This window comes from Scyliorhinus canicula, chromosome 6, assembly GCF_902713615.1.
Source record: "Scyliorhinus canicula chromosome 6, sScyCan1.1, whole genome shotgun sequence".
NCBI lineage: Eukaryota > Metazoa > Chordata > Chondrichthyes > Carcharhiniformes > Scyliorhinidae > Scyliorhinus > Scyliorhinus canicula.
In genome coordinates this window covers 107,502,005-107,527,278 of record NC_052151.1, presented here as the reverse complement: position 1 = coordinate 107,527,278, position 25,274 = coordinate 107,502,005, and the positions used below count along the sequence as shown (strand labels likewise).

The 25,274-nt window shown below is 48.4% G+C and overlaps 1 protein-coding gene across 1 annotated transcript in view; it reads right to left on the bottom strand.

Annotated features, from left to right (window-relative positions):
• Positions 1-4,476: 4,476 nt before the first annotated feature.
• The window catches only part of LOC119967374 (ectonucleotide pyrophosphatase/phosphodiesterase family member 3-like), a 211,325-nt gene continuing 190,527 nt past the window's right edge, over positions 4,477-25,274 (bottom strand). The window contains exons 24-25 of the mRNA XM_038799862.1: positions 13,853-14,009; positions 4,477-6,916 (exon numbers count right to left, since the gene is read on the bottom strand). Of these exons, the coding sequence (XP_038655790.1) occupies positions 6,746-6,916; positions 13,853-14,009 (328 nt within the window). The 3' untranslated portion in view covers positions 4,477-6,745. The remainder of the gene's footprint in view (positions 6,917-13,852; positions 14,010-25,274) is intronic.

The window sequence follows — 25,274 nt, the reverse complement described above, 5'->3', positions numbered from 1 at the left end:
GTCCCTGCTGCAACTTCTGCGGCCAGCAGAAGCACCCCCGCCAGCGCTGCCCGGCCCGCGCCGCGACCTGTAAATCCTGTGGCAAGAAAGGCCACTTTGCAGCGGTGTGTCAGGCCCGCGCAGTTGCCGCTATCGCGCCCGACCTCTGCCCCCTTCCTCAGCCGATCGCGCAATGGGCCCCGCCATCCGCTGCTCCCGGGACCACGTGCGACCAGTGGGCGCCGCCATCTCCTCCCCCCAGGTCCACGTGCGTTCAGTAGGTGCCGCCATCTTTCGCCGACCCCGCAATGTACGCACCATGGGCGCCGCCATCTTCCTCCCCGATCAGTGGGCACCACCATCTTGCCCCGCCCCCGCAACGTGCGCTCCATGGTCGCCGCCATCTTCTTCCCCGCAGGTACTCCGGACGCCGCCATTTTGTCCTCCCCTCAGGACTGGACCACGGGACCCGGGTCGCTGCCGTTACTCATCGGACTCTTCGGTCGATCGCCCGCTACTCGCCTCCATGACGCTCGCCCAATCCCGTCCCCACAACCTGGCTACCGCTTCAACGACGGTGCTCATCAACGGCCACGCGACCTACTGCCTACTAGACTCCGGGAGCACTGATAGTTTCATCCATCCGGACACGGTAAGGCGCTGCTCCCTCACGGTCCATCCCGCCAACCAGCGGATCTCCCTGGCCTCCAGATCCCACTCTGTCCCGATCCAGGGTTTCTGTCTGGCCAACCTCACCGTACAAGGCGTTGAATTCAGCCGTTTCCGCATGTACGTTCTCCCCAACCTCTGTGCGACACTTTTACTGGGCCTGGACTTCCAATGTAACCTCCAGAGCCACACCCTCAAATTCGGTGGACCCCTACCCCCACTCACCGTTTGCGGCCTCACGACCCTCAAGGTTGACCCTCCCTCCCTCTTTGCCAATCTGACTGCAGATTGCAAGCCCGTCGCCACCAGGAGCAGACGGTACAGCACCCAGGACAAGGCCTTCATCAGGTCCGAAGCGGCTGCTTCAGGAAGGTATTATCGAGGAGAGCAACAGTCCCTGGAGAGCCCAAGTGGTGGTGGTTAAAACTGGGGAGAAGCACAGGATGGTCGTGGACTACAGCCAGACCATCAACCGGTACACGCAGCTCGACGCGTACCCCCTGCCACGCATATCTGATATGGTCAATCAGATTGCACAGTACCGGGTCTTCTCAACAATTGACCTGAAATCCGCCTACCACCAGCTCCCCATCCGTAAATCGGACCGTCCCTACACTGCCTTCGAGGCGGACGGTCGACTGTATCAATTTCTTAGGGTTCCCTTCGGTGTCACTAATGGGTCTCAGTATTTCAGCGAGAAATGGACCGAATGGTTGACCGGTACGGACTGCAGGCCACGTTTCCGTACTTAGACAATGTCACCATCTGCGGCCATGACCAGCAGGACCATGACACCAACCATTCTAAATTCCTCCACACCGCATCTCTCCTTAATCTCACGTATAACACGGGGAAATGCGTTTTCCCCACGACCGGGCTAGCCATTCTCGGCTATGTCGTGGAAAAAAGAAACCTGGGCCCCGACCCGGACCGTATGCGCCCCCTCATGGAGCTTCCCCTCCCCCACTGCCCCAAGGCTCTCAAACGATGCCTGGGGTTCTTTTCTTACTATGCCCAGTGAGTCCCACAATACGCGGACAAGGCCCGCCCACTGATCCAGTCCACGCAATTTCCCCTCACGGCCGAGGCACAACAGGCCTTCGCCTGTATTCGCTCAGACATAACCAAGGCCAGGATGCATGCAGTAGATGAGACACTGCCCTTCCAAATAGAGATACGCTTCAGATGTCACCCTTGCCGCCACTCTAAACCAGGCAGGTAGATCCGTGGCATTCTTTTCCCGCACCCTACATGCCTCCGAAATTCGACATTCCTTTGTTGAAAAGGAGGCCCAGGCTATTGTTAAGGCGGTGCGACACTGGAGGCATTACCTGGCCGGCAGGAGGTTCACCCTCCTCACTGACAACGGTCGGTAGCCTTCATGTTCAACAACACGCAGCGGGGCAAGATCAAAAACGACAAAATCATGCGGTGGAGAATCGAGCTCTCCACCTATAATCACGAGATCTTGTATCGCCCCGGCAAGCCCAACGAGCCCCAGACGCCCTCTCCCGAGATACATGTGCCAGCGCACAAGTGAACCAGCTCCGTGCCCTGCACGAGAGCCTTTGCCATCCGGGGGACACTCGGCGGTTGTACCACCTAGTCAAAGCCCGCAGCCTGCCCTACTCCATCGAGGAAGTACGGTCAGTCACCAGAGACTGCCAGGCCTGTGCGGAGTGCAAGCCGCACTTCTACCGGCCAGACCGCGCGTGCCTGGTGAAAGCGTCCCGCCCCTTTGAACGCCTCAGCGTGGATTTTAAAGGGCCCCTCCCCTCCACCGACCGCAACACCTACATCCTTAGTGTGGTCGATGAATTCTCTAGGTTCCCCTTCGCCATCCAACGGATGATGTCGACGACGCTGCCAGGTAGGCCTTGAAACACGGAAGCCAATGTGAAAAAATTTCTTTCCCCTCATCGAGTTCCAGTCTGTCAGGTTTGAGGGCTGACTCCATCGTAGTTCTCTAAGCTGATTAAATTGATGCGACCATCAATTCTTAGAGACTCGAGTCGAAGTAAACAGCTGTTTTTATCAGCTTACAACTTTGCCTGTCTGCGACTGGTACATTACTGAAGGCGGTCCCGCAGGTCAGCTGCTCTTATACTTCCTATAAGAGTCGGAGCCATGGGCGGAGCCCGTACATGCTCCACATCTCCCCCTGTGGGTGAAGCCACACAGTGGCCCTTGGATGGAGTCCACAGGGTTAATGGCATGGCATAATGCAACACAGTATACTGGTGAATTACTAGTGCTTATACATTCACCACACCCACAACGTTCACACACATCTTCTACACCTTCAAAGAATCAGCTCATCGCCGCCCTTGTAAGGTGTGCTCTATATACCACCTTCAGCTGCATCAGCCCAACCTCCCGCACGAGGTGGAAGCGTCACTCTCCGGTGCACCTCACACCAGAACCCCTCCTCCATACCCTCTCCCAACTCTTCCTCCCACTTTGCTTTGATCCTTTCCAGCGGTGCCTTCTCCGCTTCCAAAATAGCTCCGTAAACCGCCGAAACGACCCCCTTCTCCAGTCCTCCTGTCGTCAGCACCTCCTCCTGCAATGTGGAGGCCAGTTCCTCCGGGAAGCTCGTTATCTCCTTTCTGGCAAAATCTCGAACCTGCATATCTAAACATTTCCCCCTGCTCCAGTCCATACTTCGCTTCCAACTCCTTCAATCCTGCAAACCGACCCCCAAGAAACAAATCTTTTAGTCTCTTAATCCCCTTCTCCTCCCATTTCCGAAAACTTCCATCCCACGTCCCTGGCTCAAATCTGTGGTTCCCCCAAATTGGTATTTCCCTTGAGCCTGCCCCAACTCGAATTGTTGGCAAAACTGCCTCCAAATTCTAAATGAAGCAATTATTGCCGGACTCCCTGAGTATTTCCCCGGGGCCATTGGGAGCAGCGCTGTTGTGGGCGCCTTCAATCCCGACCCCCTGCACAAACTCTCCTCCATTCTCACCCACTGGGAATCAACCCCTCTGACCCAGCTCCGCACCTTCTCCACATTCGCCGCCCAGTAGTAGTACATCAGGTTCGGGAGACCCAAACCCCCTGCCTGCCTTCCCCTCTGTCGCAGCACCTTTCTAACTCTGGCCACCTTCCCTCCCCTTATGAACGAGGTAATCATTCCTTCAATCTCTCTGAAAAATGCTTTTGGCAGGAAGATCGGTAGGTATTGAAAAATAAACAGAAATCGCGTCAACACATTCATTTTCACCACCTGTACCCGACCCGACTGTTTTATCGTTTTGAGCTTCTTGAATTTTTCTGAAGTAGCCTCTGTCAGACAAGTGGAGGATATTCCATTGTAGTCCTCACTTGTGCCAGGATTGTTCTCATGACTCTTACCTCACTGCGCGTACCAGGCCTTGAATATCAGCACAAAAAGAACCCTTTATTATAAATCTGATTTTGCTTCCTTTATTGTGAAATGTGGAGAGAATTGTGTGTTGTTCTATTGTAGACTTCTGTGATCAGTTCAGCACACTGGCAGTCTCCCAAGTCACAACAATGTTCATGTTGTGAGCTTTCCCTGTGTTCCTGTGTCTTTTTTAAATTTCGAGTACCCAATTAATTTTTTTCCAATTTAAGGGGCAATTTAGCGTGGCCAATCCACCTAACCTGCACATCTTTGGGTTGTGGGAGTGAAATCCATGCAGACCCGGGTCCTCTGCGCCACAGTCCCAGTGCTAACCACTGTGCCACATGCCGCCCAGTGTTCCTGTGTTAATATTATTTTGTTCGGAGTCACTTTGTGATTATGTATTGTTGGATCTCTTATTTTCCTTCCAAAAATAAGGTACTCAGTCCAGTTGATGGAGGTGTCCAAAACACACTTTATTACTAATAATTTATTTAATACACTTGCATGAGAACTGAATCAAAACGCAGGTCAAAATAATACATAAACCTGTCAGAATACAGCAAAAAATCATTAAAGCATTAACATAAGAAAAAGGATAAAGAAAATACTTTAAAATTAAAAGTAATTTCGACAGATGCTTCAAGAATTCCGGAAGGCTAGAATTTTTCTGAGAAATTAATCGTATGTTCCTATTCTTAAGGAAATCCTTATCTCGAGTTTAGTCCCTTACTCATTTTTCATTGGCTTTTGCTCTCAGCTGAGAACCCCTGATTCGTTCAGAAAGGTGTCGATCATTCAACAGGTGAATAATTAATTAGTCATTAGTCACTTACTCAAGATAATTAATATTTCCCTAACACAGTATAGTTTACCACGTGCTTTCTCACAGTCAAAACATTTGCATCATGACTAGTCTCTAGCCTTACTGTGTTAGTAGAATTTTGCAATTCTTCTGAATGTGCCTTCATATTGTTCCTTAAAGGTTCAATACTTCACTCATTTTTTATAAGTTGATTATACTTTTGCAAACTCAATATTTCTAAGTATCATTTTATTTTCCAATATGTGTTTAGTGGATTTCTTAAAGGACCCCAAATAATTAGTAAATCCAACATGTATGTAGCAATGCCCCAAGATGCAGGGGTACAAGTAGCATTCCTTTTCAGATGTGTACATGTGCTGCCTTGTTGCAATATTGGACCGCAGCAGTCTGTGTGGTGAAAGTGCTTCCACAGTGCTGTTAGGTAAATTAAGTAGAAATTTGTCTTGGCGACACTGAGAGAAGAGCAATAAATGTCCAACCCAGGATGTAATGTGACTTTAAAATGATCATTCAATGCTCTTGATGTCCTTGTCTTTTTTGGTGGCGGAGGTTATGGATTTGAGAGAGAATTCCAAAGAGGTTTGATGAGTTACTGCAGTACTTTCCTCGAGATGGTGTATACTAAGGCATTATACATCAATGGAGGAAGTGGATATATACTTAAGATTGTGGAAAGAATGCTGATCAAATGGATTGATAATCAAGTTCAATACCCTGATCCTGCCTTCCCCACATATCCCTTGATGCCTTTAGCCCCAAGAGCTATTTTGAATTCCTTCTTGAAATTACACAATGTTTTGGCCTCAACTACTTTCTGTGATAGAGAATTCCACAGATTCACCACTCTCTGGGTGAAGAAATGTCTACTTGCCTCAGTCCTAAAAGATTTACCCCTTATCCTCAAACCATAACCCCTAGTTCTGGAGCCTTTAGCATGCTTGTTTCTCCTGCCTCCACATTAAAGTAAGTTAAAATTCAGAAACATATTTTTCCATTGGTGGCCTCCAGTAATTTCTTAATTCAGAAGATTTCAAAGCAGTGTTTCAGGCTCTTGTCTAGGGTGTCTATATGTTGTCTGAACCAGGTGGTGTCACATTTAGTTCAAATTTTGTTCAGACACAAAACATGGCCTCATGGAACTGGTCCCATTTCAGTATGCACCTGCAAAATTGGTGCAAAAGGATCCAATTTCACCCCACAAACCTGGAAACCAACAGCCAGAAATAATGGTTTTATGGTTTGGCAAACTCAAATTGCATTCTGCAGTGTTACGTTTGAAGTCAGAGGGTGGGGAATACTGGATCTCATTTATAGGTGCCTCCCCAAAATGATTTACCCATCTCAGCCATCTTAGGGAAACACTGTTAGGAAGATCAGGAGACTAAGGCCAGGGTTTTCTGGACCCTCACCCCCAACAGCGGGTTTTCCACAACAAGCCGTTGGCTGTTGGTGAGATCCTCCTGTCCCACTAAAGTCAATGGGCTTTCACGTGGCTCATCCACCCACCCAACCACCGGGGAACCTGCCATGAGGGGTTCACTTTGGCATGACTGGAAGATCCCACCGGTGGGAGCGGCAGGAAAATTCTGCCCCAAATCTACGAATAGTCACCATGAAGAGAAAAATGCATCCTGAACAGCCGGGTATTTAGTGACATTGTCAGCAAGCTGTGATAGCCTGACTCAGGTAGTTCCCAAGCAGGTGAGGGGAAAATAATAACACCCTAAAAAACAAACAGGTTATTATTTTTTGCAAAATTTGTTCCCATGCTGGAATTCTCAATCCATAGGGAGCAAGAGATCAATTTGTCATTAGAAATATATAACATTGCTCAAGATCAGTTTCAAAGGCATACATTAAAGGGTCCAAAGGAGCAAAATGTTTCTTAAGATTAATAATTAAACACTAGGTACAAATTCAGGTAAAAATGTTTTCAGCTGTAAAATCTCAGTAGCTGACTGCTTTCTGTCCTGATAAAAGTCAAGTCCTGTGATCAGCTCCACATCCCTCACTCGTGCTGTGTGAGCCCAGATCCGCTCTTCAACCCACTGGGATTCCTCTTTGCCATTCTGCCAATGAACAAGAGATTTATTATCTACTGAGTGATAAGTTTGTCTTTGTCCTATTTAAGATTATTAACATTCTTACCAAATACCTTCCATGTTGTTAGATAACATTGAGAAACTTCTTTTAACAGTTCAAATGGTTCACATTGTTTTAATACATACTTGTCCTTAATGAGTGGAAGTGGTGTGTTAGATTTCACTCGCTGTCCACGTTCGAGTCACTGTGACAAAGTGCAGTTTCATGTGATTGTTGTAGTCTGGAGCTATGGAGATAGTAATGGTGGAGATGCCAACGTTGTTTCCATCAGTGTGGCTGACTAGCACCACCAGAAGTGGTGGTCGCTTCTGGTATTGCACTGGGGCCTACACAGAGGACTGGCAATGAAGCATCTGGCAACAGTTGGATGGAATAGGGTTCTAAGGAAGGGGCCTCTCTCGTCCTGATGTCAATTCCATCAATCAGGCACTGAGTTCTTTTGAATTAACACCTCCCAGAAAGCCGCAGGCAATGAGAGGTCTCCTCAGGTGGCGGATCCGCTATCTGCCGTACCAATGGTATTGGGATCAGGTAATGGGTTTTGCCACCCGCAAGCTCACACACACACAACCCCAGCTCCCCCTCTCCCCATAACCCCATATCCCCTTATTGATCTCTGTCTTAAAGATATTGAGTGATTTGGCCTTTACAGCCTTCTGCAGCAAAATGTTCCACAGATTCACCACCCTCTGGCTGAAAACATTCCTTCTCATCTCTGTTTTAAAGGATTGTCCCTTTAGTCTGAGATTATTTAACAGTCTCCTATGTGGCACCTTGTCAAAGACCTTCTGGAAATCTAAATAAATCACGTCCGCTGGTTCTCCTTTGTCTAACTTCCTTGTTACCCCATCAAAGAACTCTAACATATTTGATATGGAGATGCCAGCGCTGGACTGGGGTGAGCACAGTAAGAAGTCTTACAACACCAGGTTGAAGTCCAACAGGTTTATTTCGAATCACTAGCTTTCGGAGCACTGCTCCTTCCTCAGGTGAACGAGGGAGGAGCAGTGTTCTGAAAGCTAGTGAATCGAAACAGACCTGTTGAACTTTAACCTGGTGTTGTAAGACTTTTAACAGATTTGCCAGACATGAGAGAGACACCTGCCATCAAAGACAGTTAAGTCCTTTCTGCAGAGAAAAAGAGGAAGTCAGAGCACTTAACTGTCTTTGATGTGGTGGTCCAAGAGCTGTTAATAAATATTGTAGTTAGTTTCACAGCTGACCACTTGAAATCCACTCAAACCTGAAGGGAAATGAAATTAAACAATCCAGACAGCTGGGTTTGTGTGGAAGTTGTCAATCACAGCCTAGTAAAATCAATGTCACATAGTTATGAATGAAAACCTTGCAAACCCAGCTGATGTAATTTTCTCTTTCCACGAATTGACAGGTGCTGCTTCCTCTGCCTGAGCCAGCAGCTGTATTGCTCAGGTGAGTATTAAAGCATAATCCTTTTCACTGCCCTGGACTGCTCCTTAGCTTCCAGACATGGTTCTCTGTAATGGAATGCTTGCCGACACGGATCTTTCTTATGGGGGGGGGGGGGGGGGGGGGGGGGGGGGAGGGGGGGTAGTAGTCTCTGTAATGGGGGCCTTCCAGACAGGGGTCTCTGTAATGGAGTGCTTGCAGACACGGATATTTCTTATGGGGAACTTCCAGGCAGTAGTCTCTCTTATGGGGGGGCTTCCAGGGACTAATGTGGGGGTGGGTTCTGGTGAGGGTCTCTCTTATGAAACAATTTCTGGTGGGGGTGTCTCTCTTATGGGGATGTTTCTGTAATGGGGGGTCTCTGGTGGGGGTCTGTCTTATGGGGGTGGCTCTGGTGGTGGTGGTGGTGATGGGGGGCGGGGGGGGGGGGGGGGGGGGGGGGGTTCCGGTGGGGATGGGGTGGGCAGGATTTGCATTGTGGAGAGGAGGGTGGCTATCCAATGGACTTTGGGGGCAACTCCCTTCAAGAGTTACCCCCTTGGCCCATCGCAAGGTCCACCATGTCAGGGCCACACTGGGAAATACCTGCACCAATTGTTATCCACGTGACTCATGGCCCAGAAGACTGGCGATCCTTGTGGCTTTGGAGAATCCGGTTAATTGGCGCGGAGTGTGAACCTCAATGCCGTTGCCAGCGGGGGACTGAAGTATCAGAATAGGCGCTGACCACATTTTTTTGGCCAACGCAAGATTCTTCACCGCATTGGAAACTCTTGCCACCGGCAGCGGAGACACCATATCATTAATGGAAATCTCTGATATCTCTGCAATCTCCTGAATGAATGCTGGTTTACTTTTGAATTTGAAAAACAAAGTTTCATTGTTTTTTCCAATCAAACAATTCTCTGTATTAAAAAGTTAAAGAAACACTCTCTTCATAGAAGCACAGTGCCGAGTCTGCACCAACCCTGTCGAAGGAACACCCCATCCAGGCCACACCTCAGCCCTATCCCCATAACCCCACCTAACCTTTTTTTTCTTGGGTACAAAGGGGCAATTTAAGCTTGGCTAATCCATCTAACCTGCACATCGTTAGACTGTGGGAGGAAACCCACGAAGATGCAGGGAGACCGTACAAACTCCACACAGACAGTCACCCAAGGTGGAATTGAATCACCAGACGGGGTTTGTAAAGGGAAGGCAGTTGAATACCAACATACGAAGGCTTCTGAATGTCATTATGATGCCAGCTGTGAAAGGGGAGGCGGAGATAGTGGTGGCATTAGACGCGGAGAAGGCCTTTGATAGGGTTGAGTAGGGGTATCTGTGGGAGGTGTTGGAAAGGTTTGGGTTTGGGGAGGGGTTTGTCCATTGGGTGAGGCTGCTTTATGAGGCCCGATGGCGAGTGTAGCCACGAATAGGGGGAGGTCGGATTACTTTCGGCTGCACCGGGGGACGAGACAGGGGTGTCCCCTGTCCCCCTTGCTCTTTGCGTTAGCAATTGAACCCCTGGCTATGGCGTTGAAGGAGTCGGGGAACTGGAGGGGCCTGGTGCGGGGTGGGGAGGAGTATCGAGTGTCGCTTTATGCGGACGACCTGTTGCTGTATGTGGCGGACCCGGTGGGGGAATGCCGGAGGTGATGAGGATTCTCAGCGAATTTGGGGGCTTTTCTGGGTATAAGCTCAACCTGGGTAAGAGCGAGCTGTTCATGTGCACCCAGGGGAACAGGAGGAGGGGATTGGTTGGCTCCCACTGAAGCAGGCAGGGAGGAGCTTTAGGTATCTGGGAGTCCAGGTGGCGAGGAGCTGGGGGGCCCTGCATAAGCTTAACCTCACAAGATTGGTGGAGCAAATGGAGGAGGAGTTTAAAAGGTGGGATACGTTACCGCTGTCGCTGGCGGGTAGGGTGCAGTCTGTCAAGATGATGGTGCTCCCGAGGTTTTTGTTCCTGTTCCAGTGCCTTCCCATCCTTATCTCGAAGGCCTTTTTTTAGGAGAGTTAACAGGAGTATTACGGGATTTGTATGGGCGCATGGGACTCCGAGGGTGAGAAGGGTGCTTTTGGAGCGGGTCAGGGATGGGGGGGGCTAGCGCTGCCCAACCTCTGTACTATTGGGCTGCCAACGCAGCGATGGTGCGTAAGTGGGTAATGGACGGGAAGGGGCAGCATGGAAGAGGATGGAGATGGCGTCCTGTGTGGACACGAGCCTGGAGGCGCTGGTAACGGCGCCGTTGCCGCTCCCTCCAACGAGGTATACCACAAGCCCGGTGGTGGCGGCTACCCTCAAAATTTGGGGGCAATGGAGATGGCATAGGGGGGAGGTGGGGGGTTGATGGAGTCCCCGATACGGGGGAACCACCGGTTTGTTCCAGGGAGCATCGATGGCGGATTTCTGGTCTGGCACAGGGTAGGCATTAGGAGGTTGAGGGACCTGTTTGTGGATGGGAGGTTCGCAAGCCTGGGTGAGTTAGAGGGGAAGTTTGGGCTCCCCCCCGGGAACATGTTTAGGTACATGCAGGTTAGGGCGTTTGCCAGGCGGCAGGCGGAGGGGTTCCCTCTGTTGCCCCCACGTGGGGTACGGGACAGGGTGCTCTCGGGGGTGCAGGTTGGAGGAGGGAGGATTTTGGACGTATACCGCGTAATGCAGGAGGTAGACGAGGTCTCGGTGGAGGAGCTGAAGGGTAAATGGGAAGAGGAGCTGGGTGAGGAGATTGAGGAGGGGATGTGGGCGGATGCCCCGGAAAGGGTAAATTCCTCCTCTTCCTGTGCGAGGCTTAGCCTCATACAGTTCAATGTGCTGCGCAGGGCCCACATGACTGGGACGAGGATGAGTAGGTTTTTCGGGGGCGAAGACAGGTGTGCTAGGTGCTCGGGGAGCCCAGCGAACCACACCCATATGTTTTGGGCATGCCCAGCGCTGGGGGAGTTTTGGATGGGGGTAGCAAGGACGGTGTCGAGGGTGGTAGGATCCAGGGTCAAGCCAGGCTTGGGACTCGCAATTTTTGGGGTTGCAGTGGAGCCAGGGGTGCAGGAGGCAAAAGAGGCCGGTGTTCTGGCCTTTGCGTCCCTAGTAGCCCGGCGGAGGATCTTGCTTCAATGGAAGGATGCGAGGATCCCAAGTGTGGAGGCCTGGATCAATGATATGGCGGGGTTCATCAAATTGGAGAAGGTGAAATTTGCCCTGAGGGGATCAGTACAGGCGTTATTTAGGCGGTGGCAGCCTTTCCTGGACTTCCTGGTGGAACGGTAGGGAAATAGGCCGGCAGCAGCAGCAACCCGGGGGGGGGGGTTTGGTTCGGTGGGAGGGAGAATTGTGTACATGGGTTTGTTGGATGTGGCGGGTGTTATCTCTTTCCTTTTTGTTGTTTGCTTTTTTTGTTTTAGTAGTTGCTTTTGCAGTTGGGTGGTTGTTCTTGGGTTTTTACCATGGTTGTTTTGTTAATATTGTTTTGTTGTTTATATTTTGTGAAAATCTTAATAAAAATTATTATTTTTTAAAAAGGTAGAATTGAATCAGGGTCCTTGATGCTGTGAGGGAGCAGTGCAAACCGCTGTGCCACTGTGCTACCCCGACAAGGTGTCTGAGAAAACACTTTTGAAATAATGTAGATTGTACTTGTGCTTGTTACGTGAATTGGACATTCTGAATTCTCCCTCTTTGTACCCAAACAGGCGCCGGGGTGTGGTGGCTTGGGGATTTTCACAGTAACGTCATTGCAGTGTGAATGTAAACCTACTTGTGACACTAATAAAGATTATTATTATTAATGAAGAGCAATATTTTCGGATAAGAATGCTGGTTGAGAATCTGGAGCAGAATATATCTCAAGTTGTCTTTCCACCTCATTTAAACTACTGATCACAATCAGGAGAGGGGCTCTTTCCCTGCCTGCTGATACTGCCCCACCCCAAATCCCCCACTCTTGCAGCAGTTTTTGGAGAGGTTGCGGTGGGGGAGTACATTTTTTGGGATATTCTAGACAACCTCAGGGATCCTCAGAATAGTCTTCTACAGGCCCAAAACAAGATCAAGAATAATTTGGGGGAGGGGCTGTAGTCAGGGAACAAGCAAGTTGCAGTGTCCACACTGTGTGGTGTTTGCACATTCTCCATGTGTCTGCGTGGGCTTCCTCCGGGCGCTCTAGTTTCCTCCCACAGTCCAAAGATGTGCAGGTTAGGTGGCGTTACAAGGATAGGATGGGGGAGTGGGCCTAGGTAGGGTGCTCTTTCAGAAGGTCAGTGCAGACTCGATGGGCTGAATGGCCTCCTTCTGCAGTGTAGGAATTTTATGATTTAATAAAATTGGGATGGTTCAAGGTCCACATGCTTTGATAAGACTGATTTTTTTGTAAATATAGAATAGGGTAAAATCGCTGCTGATTATTCCTGAATATTCTGCAAAAATCTACAACAATAATATGTCCCAGATTGTTTAGCCTCCCCAAGGCAAGGGGCACTGCTGTGTGGTATCTGGCATCACCCGGCAGGTTCAAGTCTCGGGGTGGGATCCAGCAGGGGTCTGGCAAACCGGGGTGTGTGGAGGGGTGGTTTGGGAAGCCCAGTGGGGGGTGTCTGGCAGGCTCCAGGGGAGGGTGTCATGTGGGCCCAAGGCAGGGAAGAGGTTCATCAGACCCAGGGGAGGGATTCCAACAAGCCTAAAAGGATGGAGTCCAGCAAGCCCAGGGAAGGCAGCCCAGCACACATGGGGTAGGTGTCCAGCAGGCCCAAGTGGGGGGGGGGGGGATCCTGTGGCTAGGGGAGGGTCTAGCAGGCCCAGGTGGTGTGTGTCCAGCAGCCCTGGGGTAGTCTGGGAAGTTGTGAGGTTCTGGAAAGTTAATTGGGGGGGCTGGAGCAAGAGGGTTTGCTGATTGAAAGGAGGAGGGGCTTTGGGAAAAGGCTTTCTGAATGAGTTGAGGATGCTTGGGGAGAGGGGCTCAGGGTGAGCAGCGAAGTTGATTGATATGAAAGGCTGTGGAGTTAGCAGAGGGAAGTGGGGGGGGGGGGGGGGGGGGCTGCGGAGAGGGCCAGAGATGTGCGTTTTTATGTGGGGAACAATTTGGAGATTTGAGACAGCAGCATGCACCAAGAATATGGTTTAGAGAAGGCAGATGGTAAGTAAAGTATTTTGTATGTGGAATGTTGCAAAGGCATAGTTTTATTTTTGGGCAGCTCTTTCGGGCTTCCCCAACCATGACAAAGTTGTGCATGCTGTTCCCCCCCCCCACTTTAAAAATTAATTCCATGAATGCTGGCCTAGCTAGCATCACCCACACCTGTCGGAGTGTCCCTTTCTTCCCACAGAGTTGATAACCCTGACTGCGTTCCACTCACTACAAGGAAAAGTTTTTCCTCACGTGGCAATACGTCCGACAAAGAAAATATTCTAGAGATAAATGAATACATGTAATGATAGATTTCATGCGTTAGAGACAAAGTCAATATCTGTGCACTTGCCAGACTTCTGTTTTACTTACTGGGCAGCTCTCACTGTTATCTTGCCTGTGTGGTAGAATGAAGGACCTTGCATGCAGTGAGCCTTCACAATCCTGAGGAGTCTGTATGCCATTATTACAGCTGGTAAGGACTATATAGTAGTGAGTGGGGATGGGAATCTTTGTGCCGTTGACATACCTCGAGAAATAACATGCAAAGTTACTCGAAAAATTTCAACATTAATCATAAAGAATACAAAACAATTCTAGGTTATGGAAGAACAGAATTGCAGCATTTCTCCAAAATATACAATAATTCAATATTTTGTAACAATATTCTAAGTTTGGCCCAATTTATAGCATTTGTTAACAGTCCACCAGACCACCAATGAGCAAGACCCACCTTGGAAGACAAAATATTTTTCCTGACCCTGTATACTCCAGAGATAAGGGTTAGATGCCACCAGCAAGCCACATTTATCAAGATGGATGGACTGTGGATTTTCAGGCTCATAGAATGTCCTCCTGATTTGAAATGATACTGTTTTTGGTCACTGTGGCATAAACTAAGAAATCATTTTTGCTGCTGCCAGAGACGTGAATAATGTGCTTGGAAATATCTACTTACTTTATCTATAATTACTGGTTTAAACCTGAGTTTTGTTCCAGGCCTTTTATGGAGGGAGCTTTATTTTAATGTGATTGATGGCCAATAACATTCCAAAACTGAATGAAAGCAGAAATCATCTATATGAAGACTGTGCATGAAAGAGGGTTCCTTAAATTACTTCCAAAGGATATTTCAGCAATTTAAGATCCTCCCAAAAACTATTTTACAATCTCTAGAAGCCTGTAAATCTCTTTCAAAAAATAAAAGGATGAGAGCTCGATGAACTTTGAAGCAAGTTACCAGATCAAGCAAGATGTGTGAATTTGCTGCTAGCATTCAGAAAGGTGCTGGATAAGGTCCTGGTTGTGGTGGAAATCAGTGTCAAAAGGTAAATGTGATATTGGGTTACTTGTTTTATAATCGCTTTGGTCTCCTCTGGACCTTGTTATGATTACATTTGAGGGTCAGAATGAAACCCCAGCTTTTCTCCTGAATGTTGATCTTTATTGCTCTTCTGGAGATAGCTACTGGTGAATGGGGACATTGGTGAGCATGATGCTCCGGGCACTATGATTGTGTGAGACAATCTCAGTGGACCAGCTAGTCTTTTTTTTGGTCATCGTTGAGTGTGATTCACAAGACTTAACTTCTTTACTAAGGCAGGAGAACATAAAAGAGATCTATGCCGGTGGGCACTAAGATGAAACCAAGCAGCCAATATTTTCATTTTGTCAATTTTTACTTTTCTGCCGTCTTTGTAATTTGTCTTTTGATTCGGTTTGGTAGGTTCATTAGAAAGGAGAACCGCAGGGTATGAATTGAATATCTGAACCATGTTTTCTGACATTGAAGTCTTACGTATCGAACCTACTGTCAGAATGGTTTCTATTTTTAATTATCTATTAGAGCAGCTTTTGCTTCCCTACGGAACAAGCAAAGTTTTCTTTAAAAAAATAAATGTGCATCAAAAGTAGAATTAGGTCATGATTAATTGCTTAGGCAGCTGTGTAATGCCGGAGCACAGTAAAATTGTTGGTAAACACATGGAAATTCAATTTAAATCTTTTAAACAGAAAAAAATAAAGACTTATATTTATAAAATGCCTTTCGCAATGTCCAAAGCACTTAACAGCCATTGAAGTACTTTTGAAGTCACTATTGTAGTTAAGGAAACAGAAACAAATTTGTGAGGTCCCACAAACAGCAATGTGACAATGATGTGATAATCTGTTTTTGGAATGTTGATTGCGTGATAGATGTTGGCCGAAACACAGAGGATAAATCCCCCTGTTTTTCTTATCAACACTGTCACTCAGTCTTTTACCTCCACCTGAGAGAGCTGGTGAAGCTTCCGTTGAAGATTTTTTCCAAAAGGCAGCAACCCTCAGCACTGACTTGTTAGTTTTTAACTAAATCTCTGGAACCCACAACATCTGACTCAGATGAGGTGAGCCTTGGCTCATACTTTCCATGTTTCACTGTGGAAACCTTGTAGTCACTGAAGTGACTAATAGTTATTCTAGACTGAACTGCACTTAGTTACACAAAATAAAGATTGAAAAATACATCATAGCAGCTAACTTTATCTCATTCCTGCACTGTTAAATAAATGGGAGATAATGTTATCTTTTAATCTTTTGCGATGCGGACATTGCTGCCTTGCCCATCCATGATCACAGAATTGTTACGGCGCTGAAGGAGGCCCTTTGACCTATTGTGTCTTCATCAGCTTGCCAATGAGCATTACGGCTGAGTGCCACTCCCTGCCTTTTTCCATAACCCTTCATATTGTTCCTACATTAATGATCTGGAAGAAGGTACTGAAGGCACTGTTGCTAAGTTTGCAGATGATACAAAGATCTGTAGATGGGCAAGTAGTATTGAGGAAGCAAGGGGGCTGCAGAAGGACTTGGACAAGTTAGGGGAGTGGGCAATGAAGTGGCAAATGAAATACAATGTGGAAAAGTGTGAGGTTATGCACTTTGGAAGGAGGAATTTAGGCATAGACTATTTTCTAAATGGGGAAATGCTTCGGAAAGCAGAAGCACAAAGGGACTTGGGAGTCCTTGTTCACGATTCTCTTAAGGTTAATGTGCAGGTTCAGTCGGCAGTTAAGAAGGCAAATGCAATGTTAGCATTCATGACAAGAGGGCTAGAATACAAGACCAGGGATGTACTTCTGAGTCTGTATAAGGCTCTGGTCAGACCTCATTTGGAGTATTGTGAGAGGTTTTGGGCCCCGTATCTAAGGAAGGATGCGCTGGCCTTGGAAAGGGTCCAGAGGAGGTTCACAAGAATGATCACTGGAATGAAGAACTTGTCATATGAGGAACGTTTGAGGACTCTGGGTCTGTACTCGTTGGAGTTTAGAAGGATGAGGGGGGATCTTATTGAAACGTACAAGATACTGCGAGGACTGGATAGAGTGGACATGGAGAGGATGTTTCCACTTGTAAGAAAAACTAGAACCAGAGGACACCATCTCAGCCTAAAGGGATGATCCTTTAAAACAGAGATGAGGAGAAATTTCTTCAGCTAGAGGGTGGTGAATCTGTGGAACTCTTGGCCACAGAAGACTGTGGAGGCCAATTCACTGAGTGTCTTTAAGACAGAGATAGATAGGTTCTTGATTAATAAGAGCATCAGGGGTTATGGGGAGAAGGCAGGAGAATGGGGACGAGAAAAATATCAGCCATGATTGAATGGCGGAGCAGACTCGATGAGCCAAGTGGTCTAATTCTGCTCCTATGTCTTATGGTCTTATTCAAATAATCATCCAATGGCCTCGTGAATGCCTCATTTGAACTTGCCTCCACCACACTTCCAGACAGTGCATTCCAGACCTGAACCACACATTGTGTGAAAAAGTTTTTCCCTCACAAATACCCCTGAGAAAGTGGTGGTGAGCCACCTTCTTGAACAATTGCAGTATGTGTGGTGTAGGCACACCCACAGTGCTGTTAAGAAGGGTGTTGCAGACAGGGACATTGAAGGAAGAGATGGCGATATAGTTTCAAGTCAGATGGTTTGTGGATTGGAGGGAAACTAGCAGGTGGTGGTGTTCCCATGTATCTGCTGCCCTTATCTTTCTAAATGGGAGAGTTTGCAGGTTTGGCAGGTGCTGTTGAAGGAGCATTAGTGAGGTGCTGCAGTGTATCGTGTAAATGGTACATACTGCTGCCATTGTGCGTCAACGGTTGAGGGACTGAATATTTAAGGTGACAGATGGAGTGCCAGTCAAGTGGGCTGCTTTGTCCTGGACAACAGTGCTATCAAGTGGCGCTCACTCAGCAAAATTTGCTTATGGTTGCTCAATTTAGGTTTTGCCAGGATCACTCTGCTCCTGACCTCGTTACAGCCTTGGTTCAAAAATATACAAAAGAGCTGAATGCCAGAGGTGAGGTGAGAATGACTGCCCTTGACATCAAGGCAGCATTTGACCGAGTATGGCATCAAGGAGCCCTAGATAAACTGGAGTCAGTGGGAATCGGGGAAAACTCTCAGCTGGTACAAACAAAGATGGTGGTTGGAGGTCAATCATATGAGCTCCAGGACATCACTGCAGGATGTGTCAGGGTAGTGTCCTAGGCCCAATCATCTTCAGCTGCTTCATCAGTGACCTCCCTTCCATCATAAGATCAGAAGTGGGGATGTTTGCAGATGTTCAGCACCATTTGTGACTCCTCAGATAATGACGCTGCCTGTGTGCTAATGCAGCAAGACCTGGACAATTTCCAGGCCTGGGCTGACAAGTGGCAAGTTACATTGATAACCAGATGGTCATTGCCAGGCAATGACCATCTCCTACAAGAGAGGATCTAACCACCGCCCCTTGAAATTCAATGGCATTATCATTGCTGAATCCCCCACAATCACCATTCTGGGGGGGTTACCATTGATCAGAAACTGAACTGGACTAGCCACATTAATACTGTGGCTACCAGGGAAGGTCAAAGGCTAGGAATCCTATGGTGAATAACCCACCTCCTGACCCTCCCAAAGGTGTTGTCTAAGGAACCTTGGTAAGTTACTGCAGTGCATCTTGTAGGTGATACACGCAGCTGCCACTGTTAATCGGTGGTGGAGGGTTTGAATGTTTGTGGAAGGAGGAGCAATTAAACGAGCTGCTTTGCCCTGGTTGTCGAGCTTCTTGAGTGTTGTTGGAGCTGCACTCATCTAGGCAAGTGGAGAGTATTCCATTACATTCCTGACTTGTGCCTTGTAGATGGTGGATAAGCTTTGGGAGGAGTCAGGAGGTGTGTTACTCACCTCAGAATTCCCAGCCTCTGGCCTGCACTTATAGCCACTGTATTTAGATGGCTAGTCCAGTTCAGTTTCTGGTCAATGGTAAGCCCAGGATGTTGATAGTTTGGACTCAGCAATGATAATGCCATTGAATGTCAAATCGCAAGGGTTAGATTCTCCCTTGTTGGAAATGTTCCTTTGCACCACACAAGCTCCAGGCAACGTTACTTGCCACTTATCAGCCCAAGTCTGCATATTGTCCTTGTCTTTCTGTCTATGGACGCAGACTGTTTCAGTATCTGAGGAGTGGCAAATGGTGCTGCACATTATACAATTATCAGCAAACATCCGCACTTCTGACCTCACGATGGAAGGAAGTTACTTGATGGAATAGTTGAAAATGGTTGTGCCTCGGACAATACACTGAGGAATTCCTGCAGTGATGACTTGCACTGAGATGATTGACTTCCAAAAAACACAATCAGCTTTCTTTCTGCTAGGTATGATTCCAACTAGGGGAGACTATTTGGCCTAACTGCCATTGACTGAGGTTTGCTGGGGCTTATTAATTTCACACTCCGTCAAGTACTATCTTGATGTAAAGGGCAGTTACTTCACCTTGAGTCCGGCTCTTTTGTCCATCTTTGGACCAAGGCTGTAATGAGGTCAAAAGCTGAGCAACATGGGCAAAAACCCAAACTGAGCACCAGTGAGCAGATTTTTGAGGAGCAAATCCCATTCCATCACTTTGACGATGATCGAGAGTAGACTGGTGGAGTGGAAATTGGCCAGATTCAATTAATTCTGCTTTTTATGAACAGGTTATAACGGACAACTTTCCACTTAGCTGGATGGATGCCAGTGTTGTAGCTGGAACAGCTTGGCTGGGGCATGCTAATCCTGGAGCATAGGCCTTCAGTACTATTGCCAGATTGTTGCTAGTGTCCATCGCCTTTACAGCATTCAGTGCCTTCAGCCATTTCTTGATTTCACATGAAGTATACTGAATTGGCTGGAGCTTAATATCGAGGTGATGGGGATCTCAGGAGGAGCCAAGATGGATCTTCCACTCAGCACTTTGGTCTGAATATGGTTCCAAATGCCACAGCCTTTTTTTGTACTGATGTGCTGGTCTCCCCTCAGGAAAAGGTGCTGGGGAAGCTGAAATGTCTGAAGGTGGATAAATAACCTGGACCAGATGGACTACACCCTAGGGCTCTAAAAGAGATAGCTCAGGAGATTGTGGAGGCATTGGTGGTGATCGTTCATGAATTGCTGGAGCCAGGGAGGGTCCCAGAGAACTGGAAAATGACAAATGTAACACCCATGAATATGATGGGAGGGAAGCAGAAAACAAGAAATTATAGGCTGATTAGCCTGACTTCAGTCTTTGGTAAGATTTTAGAATCCATTATTAAGGATGAGATTGCAGTGTACTTGTAAGTGCATGATAAAATAGGACTGAGTCAGCACAGTTTCATCAAGGGAGGTCAGGCCTGACAAATCTGTTAGAGTTCTTTGATGAGGTAACAAGGAAGTTAGGCAAAGGAGAACCAGTGGACGTGATCTATTTGGATTTCCAGAAGGCCTCTGACAAGATGCCGTAGAACATAGAACACTACAGCGCAGTACAGGCCCTTCGGCCCTCGATGTTGTGCCGACCTGTGAAACCCCTCTAAAGCCCATCTACACTATTCCCTTATTGTCCATATGCCTATCCAATGACCATTTGAATGCGTTTAGTGTTGGCAAGTCCACTACTGTTGCAGGCAGAGCATTCCACGCCCTTACTACTCACTGAGTAAAGAATCTACCTCTGACATCTGTCATATATCTATCTCCCCTCAATTTAAAACTATGTCCCCTCGTGCTAGACATCACCATCCGAGGGAAAAGGCTCTCACTGTCCACCCTATCTAATCCTCTGATCATCTTGTATGCCTCAATTAAGTCACCTCTCAACCTTCTTCTCTCTAATGAAAACAGCCTCAAGTCCCTCAGCCTTTCCTCATAAGATCTTCCCTCCATACCAGGCAACATCCTGGTAAATCTCCTCTGCACCCTTTCCAATGCTTCCACATCCTTCCTATAATGTGGCGACCAGAATTGCATGCAATACTCCAAATGCGGCCGCTCCAGAGTTATGTACAACTGCAACATGACCTCATGGCTCCGAAACTCAATTCCTCTACCAATAAAAGCTAACACACCGTACGCCTTCTTAACAACCCTCTCAACCTGGGTGGCAACTTTCAGGGATCTATGTACATGGACACCGAAATCTCTCTGCTCATCCACACTACCAAGAATCTTACCATTAGCCCAGTACTCTGTCTTCATATTATTCCTTCCAAAATGAATCACCTTACTTTTCTGCATTAAACTCCATTTTCCACCAGTCAGCCCAGCTCTGCAGCTTATCTATGTCCCTCTGTAACTTGTAACATCCTTCTGCACTGTCCACAACTCCACCGACTTTAGTGTCATCTGCAAATTTACTCACCCATCCTTCTACTCCCTCCTCCAGGTCATTTATAAAAATGACAAAAAGCAGTGGCCCCAAAACAGATCCTTGTGGTACACCACTAGTAACTGGACACCAGTCTGAACATTTCCCATCAACCACCACCCTTTGTCTTCTTTCAGCTAGCCAATTTCTGATCCAAACTGCTAAATCGCCCTGAATCCCATGCCTCCGTATTTTCTGCAATACCCTACCGTGGGGAACCTTATCAAACGCTTTACTGAAATCCATATACACCACATCAACTGTTTTACCCTCATCCACCTGTTTGGTCACCTTCTCAAATAACTCAATAAGGTTTGTGAGGCACGACCTACCCTTCACAAAACCATGTTGACTATCTCTAATCAAATAATTCCTTTCCAGATGATTATAAATCCTATCTCTTGTAAACCTTTCCAAGACTTTGCCCACAACAGAAGTAAGGCTCACTGGTCTATAGTTACCGGGGTTGGTCTCTACTCCCCTTCTTGAACAAGGGGGCAACCTTTGTTATCCTAGACAAGGCTGATAAATAAGATAAGAGCCCATGGTGTTAGGGGCAAGGCAGTGGCATGGATAGAGGATTGGCTGACTGGCAGAAGGCAGAGAGTGGGGATAAAGGGGTCTTTTTCAGGATGTCAGTTGGTGATAAGTAGTGTACTGCAGGGGCCAGTGTCGGGTTGGGATCACAACTATTTAAAATATACATTAATGATCTGGAAGAAGGAACTTAGGGCATTGTTGCTAAGGTTGCAGATGATACAAAGATATGTAATGTTGAGGAAGCGGGGAAGCTGCAGAAGGATTTGGACAGGCTAGAAGAGTGGGCAGATAAGTGGGAGATGGAATACAATGTGGAAAAGTGTGAGGTTATGCACGTTGGTAGGAAGAATAGAGGTATAGAATATTTTCTAAATGGGGAAAGGCTTCGGGAAACTGAAGCACAAAAGGACTTGAGTCCTAGTTCAGGATTCTTTTAAGGTTAACATGCAGGTTCAGTTCAGAAGGCAAATACACACCCTCAGAATGTTGGGACGTTCCTTTAAAACTGAGATAAGGAGGAATTTCTTCAGACAGGTGAATCTGTGGAAGTCATTGTGGTAGAAGATGTGGACGTCACGTCACTGAGTGTCTTTAAGACAGAGATAGATAGGTTGAAATGAAAACGAAAAGCTTCTTGCTTAATAAGGGGATCAGGGGTTATAGGAGAAGGCAGGAGAATGGGGATGAGAAACATATCAGCCATGAACGAATGATGGAGCAGGCTCAGTGAGCCAAATGGTTTAATTCTGCTCCTATACCTTATGATCTTACCATTGAGGATGGAGTTATTTGTGGAGTCTGTTCCTCCAGTTGGTTGTTTTATTGTCTGCCACCATTGATGACTGGATGTAGCAGGACTGCAGAACTTTGTTCCGATCTGTTGTTTCTCAGACCTCTTATCTCTATTGCATGTTGCCTCCGCTGTTTGTCATGAAAATAGTGTGGCGCTAACAATTGCACACAAAGACTCGAATCGGTACAAGAGAGGCTTTATTACAGTGAGATGCTATTCCTTCGGCTGCAGCTGTAGAATGGCATCTCAGGGAAACTTATGAATATTTATACTGCTCCCTGTTGGCGGAGATAGCCGGCAGGGGCTTACCGGAAAACCTGTAATACAGGTACTGTTGTACATCCCCTAATGCAAGCACACACATATATACAGTGGTAGATCACCACATTCACCCCCTGTAAAAAATGAGTCCGGCGGGGGTGACGTGAAACTATAATACATAAAAGTGATCTATTTACAGAGGGGGGGGGGGGGGGGGGAAAGAACCAAGTGTCCATCGGGCAACCCGGTGCCTGTCACAGGTTGAGTCGGACCGGCGGTCGGGCGTTCCGTTGTGAGCGACGCAGCAGTGGTGGTGACATCTGCACAGGCGGTGTCGGCATCGACGGCGTAGGTGCTGGCGGTGTTGGTGCTGGCCAGTGGCTGAATGACTCCGGGAGCGAGCCAAAATCTTCCATGTCCTCGAGTGTGGGCAGGAGAACGAGGGATGGACCTGGTGGGGCTGAAGTCAGGGGCACCGGGGAAAAGGAGGGTGGTGCATGGGTAGGGAGGAGTGTCGGCATGAGATCGGCACCAGAGGGAGCCAGGTCCCTGAGCGAGACTGTATCCTGGCGGCTGTCAGGGAACTCCAAGTAGGCATATTGGGGGTTCGCGGGGAGCAGGCGTACCTTGTCCACCAGAGGGTCTGCCTTGTGGAGTCTGACATGCCTACGAAGAAGGACCGGCCCTGGATCTGCGAGCCAAGTAGGGAGCAACACCCCGGATGTAGACTTCCTAGGGAAGGTAAAAACACGTTCATGGGGTGTGTTGTTAGTTGCGGTGCGCAGCAGTGACTGAATAGAATGGAGCGCGTCAGGGAGGACCTGCTGCCAGCGAGCGGCTGGGAGGTTCCTGGACCGTAGGGCCAGCTGGACGGCCCTCCATACCGTCCCGTTCTCCCTCTCTACCTGCCCGTTTCCCCGGGGGTTGTAGCTGGTCGTCCTGCTGGAGGCGATACCCCTGCTGAGCAGGAACTGACGCAGCTCATCACTCATGAACGAGGATCCCCTGTCACTGTGGATATAGTCGGGGAAACCGAACACAGCGAATATGGAATCGAGGGCCTTGATGACGGAGGCAGACATCATATCCGGGCATGGGATGGCGAAGGGGAACCTAGAGAATTCATCGACCACACTAAGGATGTAGGTGTTGCGGTCGGTGGAGAGGAGGGGCCCTTTGAAATCCACGCTGAGGCGTTCAAAGGGGCGGAACCCTTTCACCAGGCGCACGCAGTCTGGCCAGTAGAAGTGCGGCTTGCACTCCGCACAGACCTGACAGTCTCTGGTGACTTTCCGTACTTCCTGGACGGAGTAGGGCAGATTGCGGGCTTTGACCAAATGGTACAACCGAGTGACCCCCGGATGGCAAAGGCTCTCGTGCAAGGCACGGAGCTGGTTCACTTGTGCATTAGCACATGTACATCGGGAGATGGCGTCTGGGGGCTCGTAGAGCTTGCCGGGGTGATACAAGATCTCGTAATTATAGTTGGAGAGCTCTATTCTCCACAGAAAGATTTTGCCGCTTTTGATCTTGCCCCGCTGCGTGTTGTTAAACATGAAGGCTACCGACCGTTGGTCAGTGAGGAGAGTGAATCTCCTGCCGGCCAGGTAATGCCTCCAGTGCCGCACCGCTTCAACGATTGCCTGGGCCTCCTTTCCAACAGAGGAATGTCGGATTTCAGAGGCATGGAGGGTGCGGGAAAAGAATGCCACGGGTCTGCCTGCCTGGTTTAGAGTGGCGGCAAGGGCGACATCTGAAGCGTCGCTCTCTACTTGGAAGGGCAGTGTCTCGTCTACTGCATGCATCCCGGCCTTGGCTATGTCTGAGCGAATACGAGCAAAGGCCTGTTGTGCCTCGGCCGTGAGGGGAAATTGTGCGGACTGGATCAGTGGGCGGGCCTTGTCCGCGTATTGTGGGACCCACTGGGCGTAGTAAGAAAAGAACCCCAGGCATCGGTTGAGAGCCTTGGGGCAGTGGGGGAGGGGGAGCTCCATGAGGGGGCGCATGCGGTCGGGATTGGGCCCCAGTAGTCCGTTTTGGACTACGTAGCCAAGGATGGCTAAGCGGTCTGTGCGGAACACGCACTTCTCCTTGTTATAAGTGAGGTTGAGGAGAGATGCGGTGTGGAGAAATTTGGCAAGGTTGGCGGCATGGTCCTGCTAGTTGTGGCCGCAGATGGTGACATTGTCTAAGTACAGAAACGTGGCCAGCAGTCCGTACCGGTCAGCCATTCGGTCCATTTCTCGCTGAAATACCGAGACCCCGTTAGTGACACCGAAGGGAACCCTAAGAAATTGGTACAGACGACCGTCTGCCTCGAAGGCAGTGTAGGGACGGTCCGATTTACGGATGGGGAGCTGGTGGTAGGCGGATTTCAGGTCAATCGTCGAGGAGACCCGGTACTGTGCAATCTGATTGACCATATCAGATATGCGTGGGAGGGGGTGCGCGTCGAGCTGCATGTACCGGTTGATGGTCTGGCTGTAGTCAACGACCATCCTGTGTT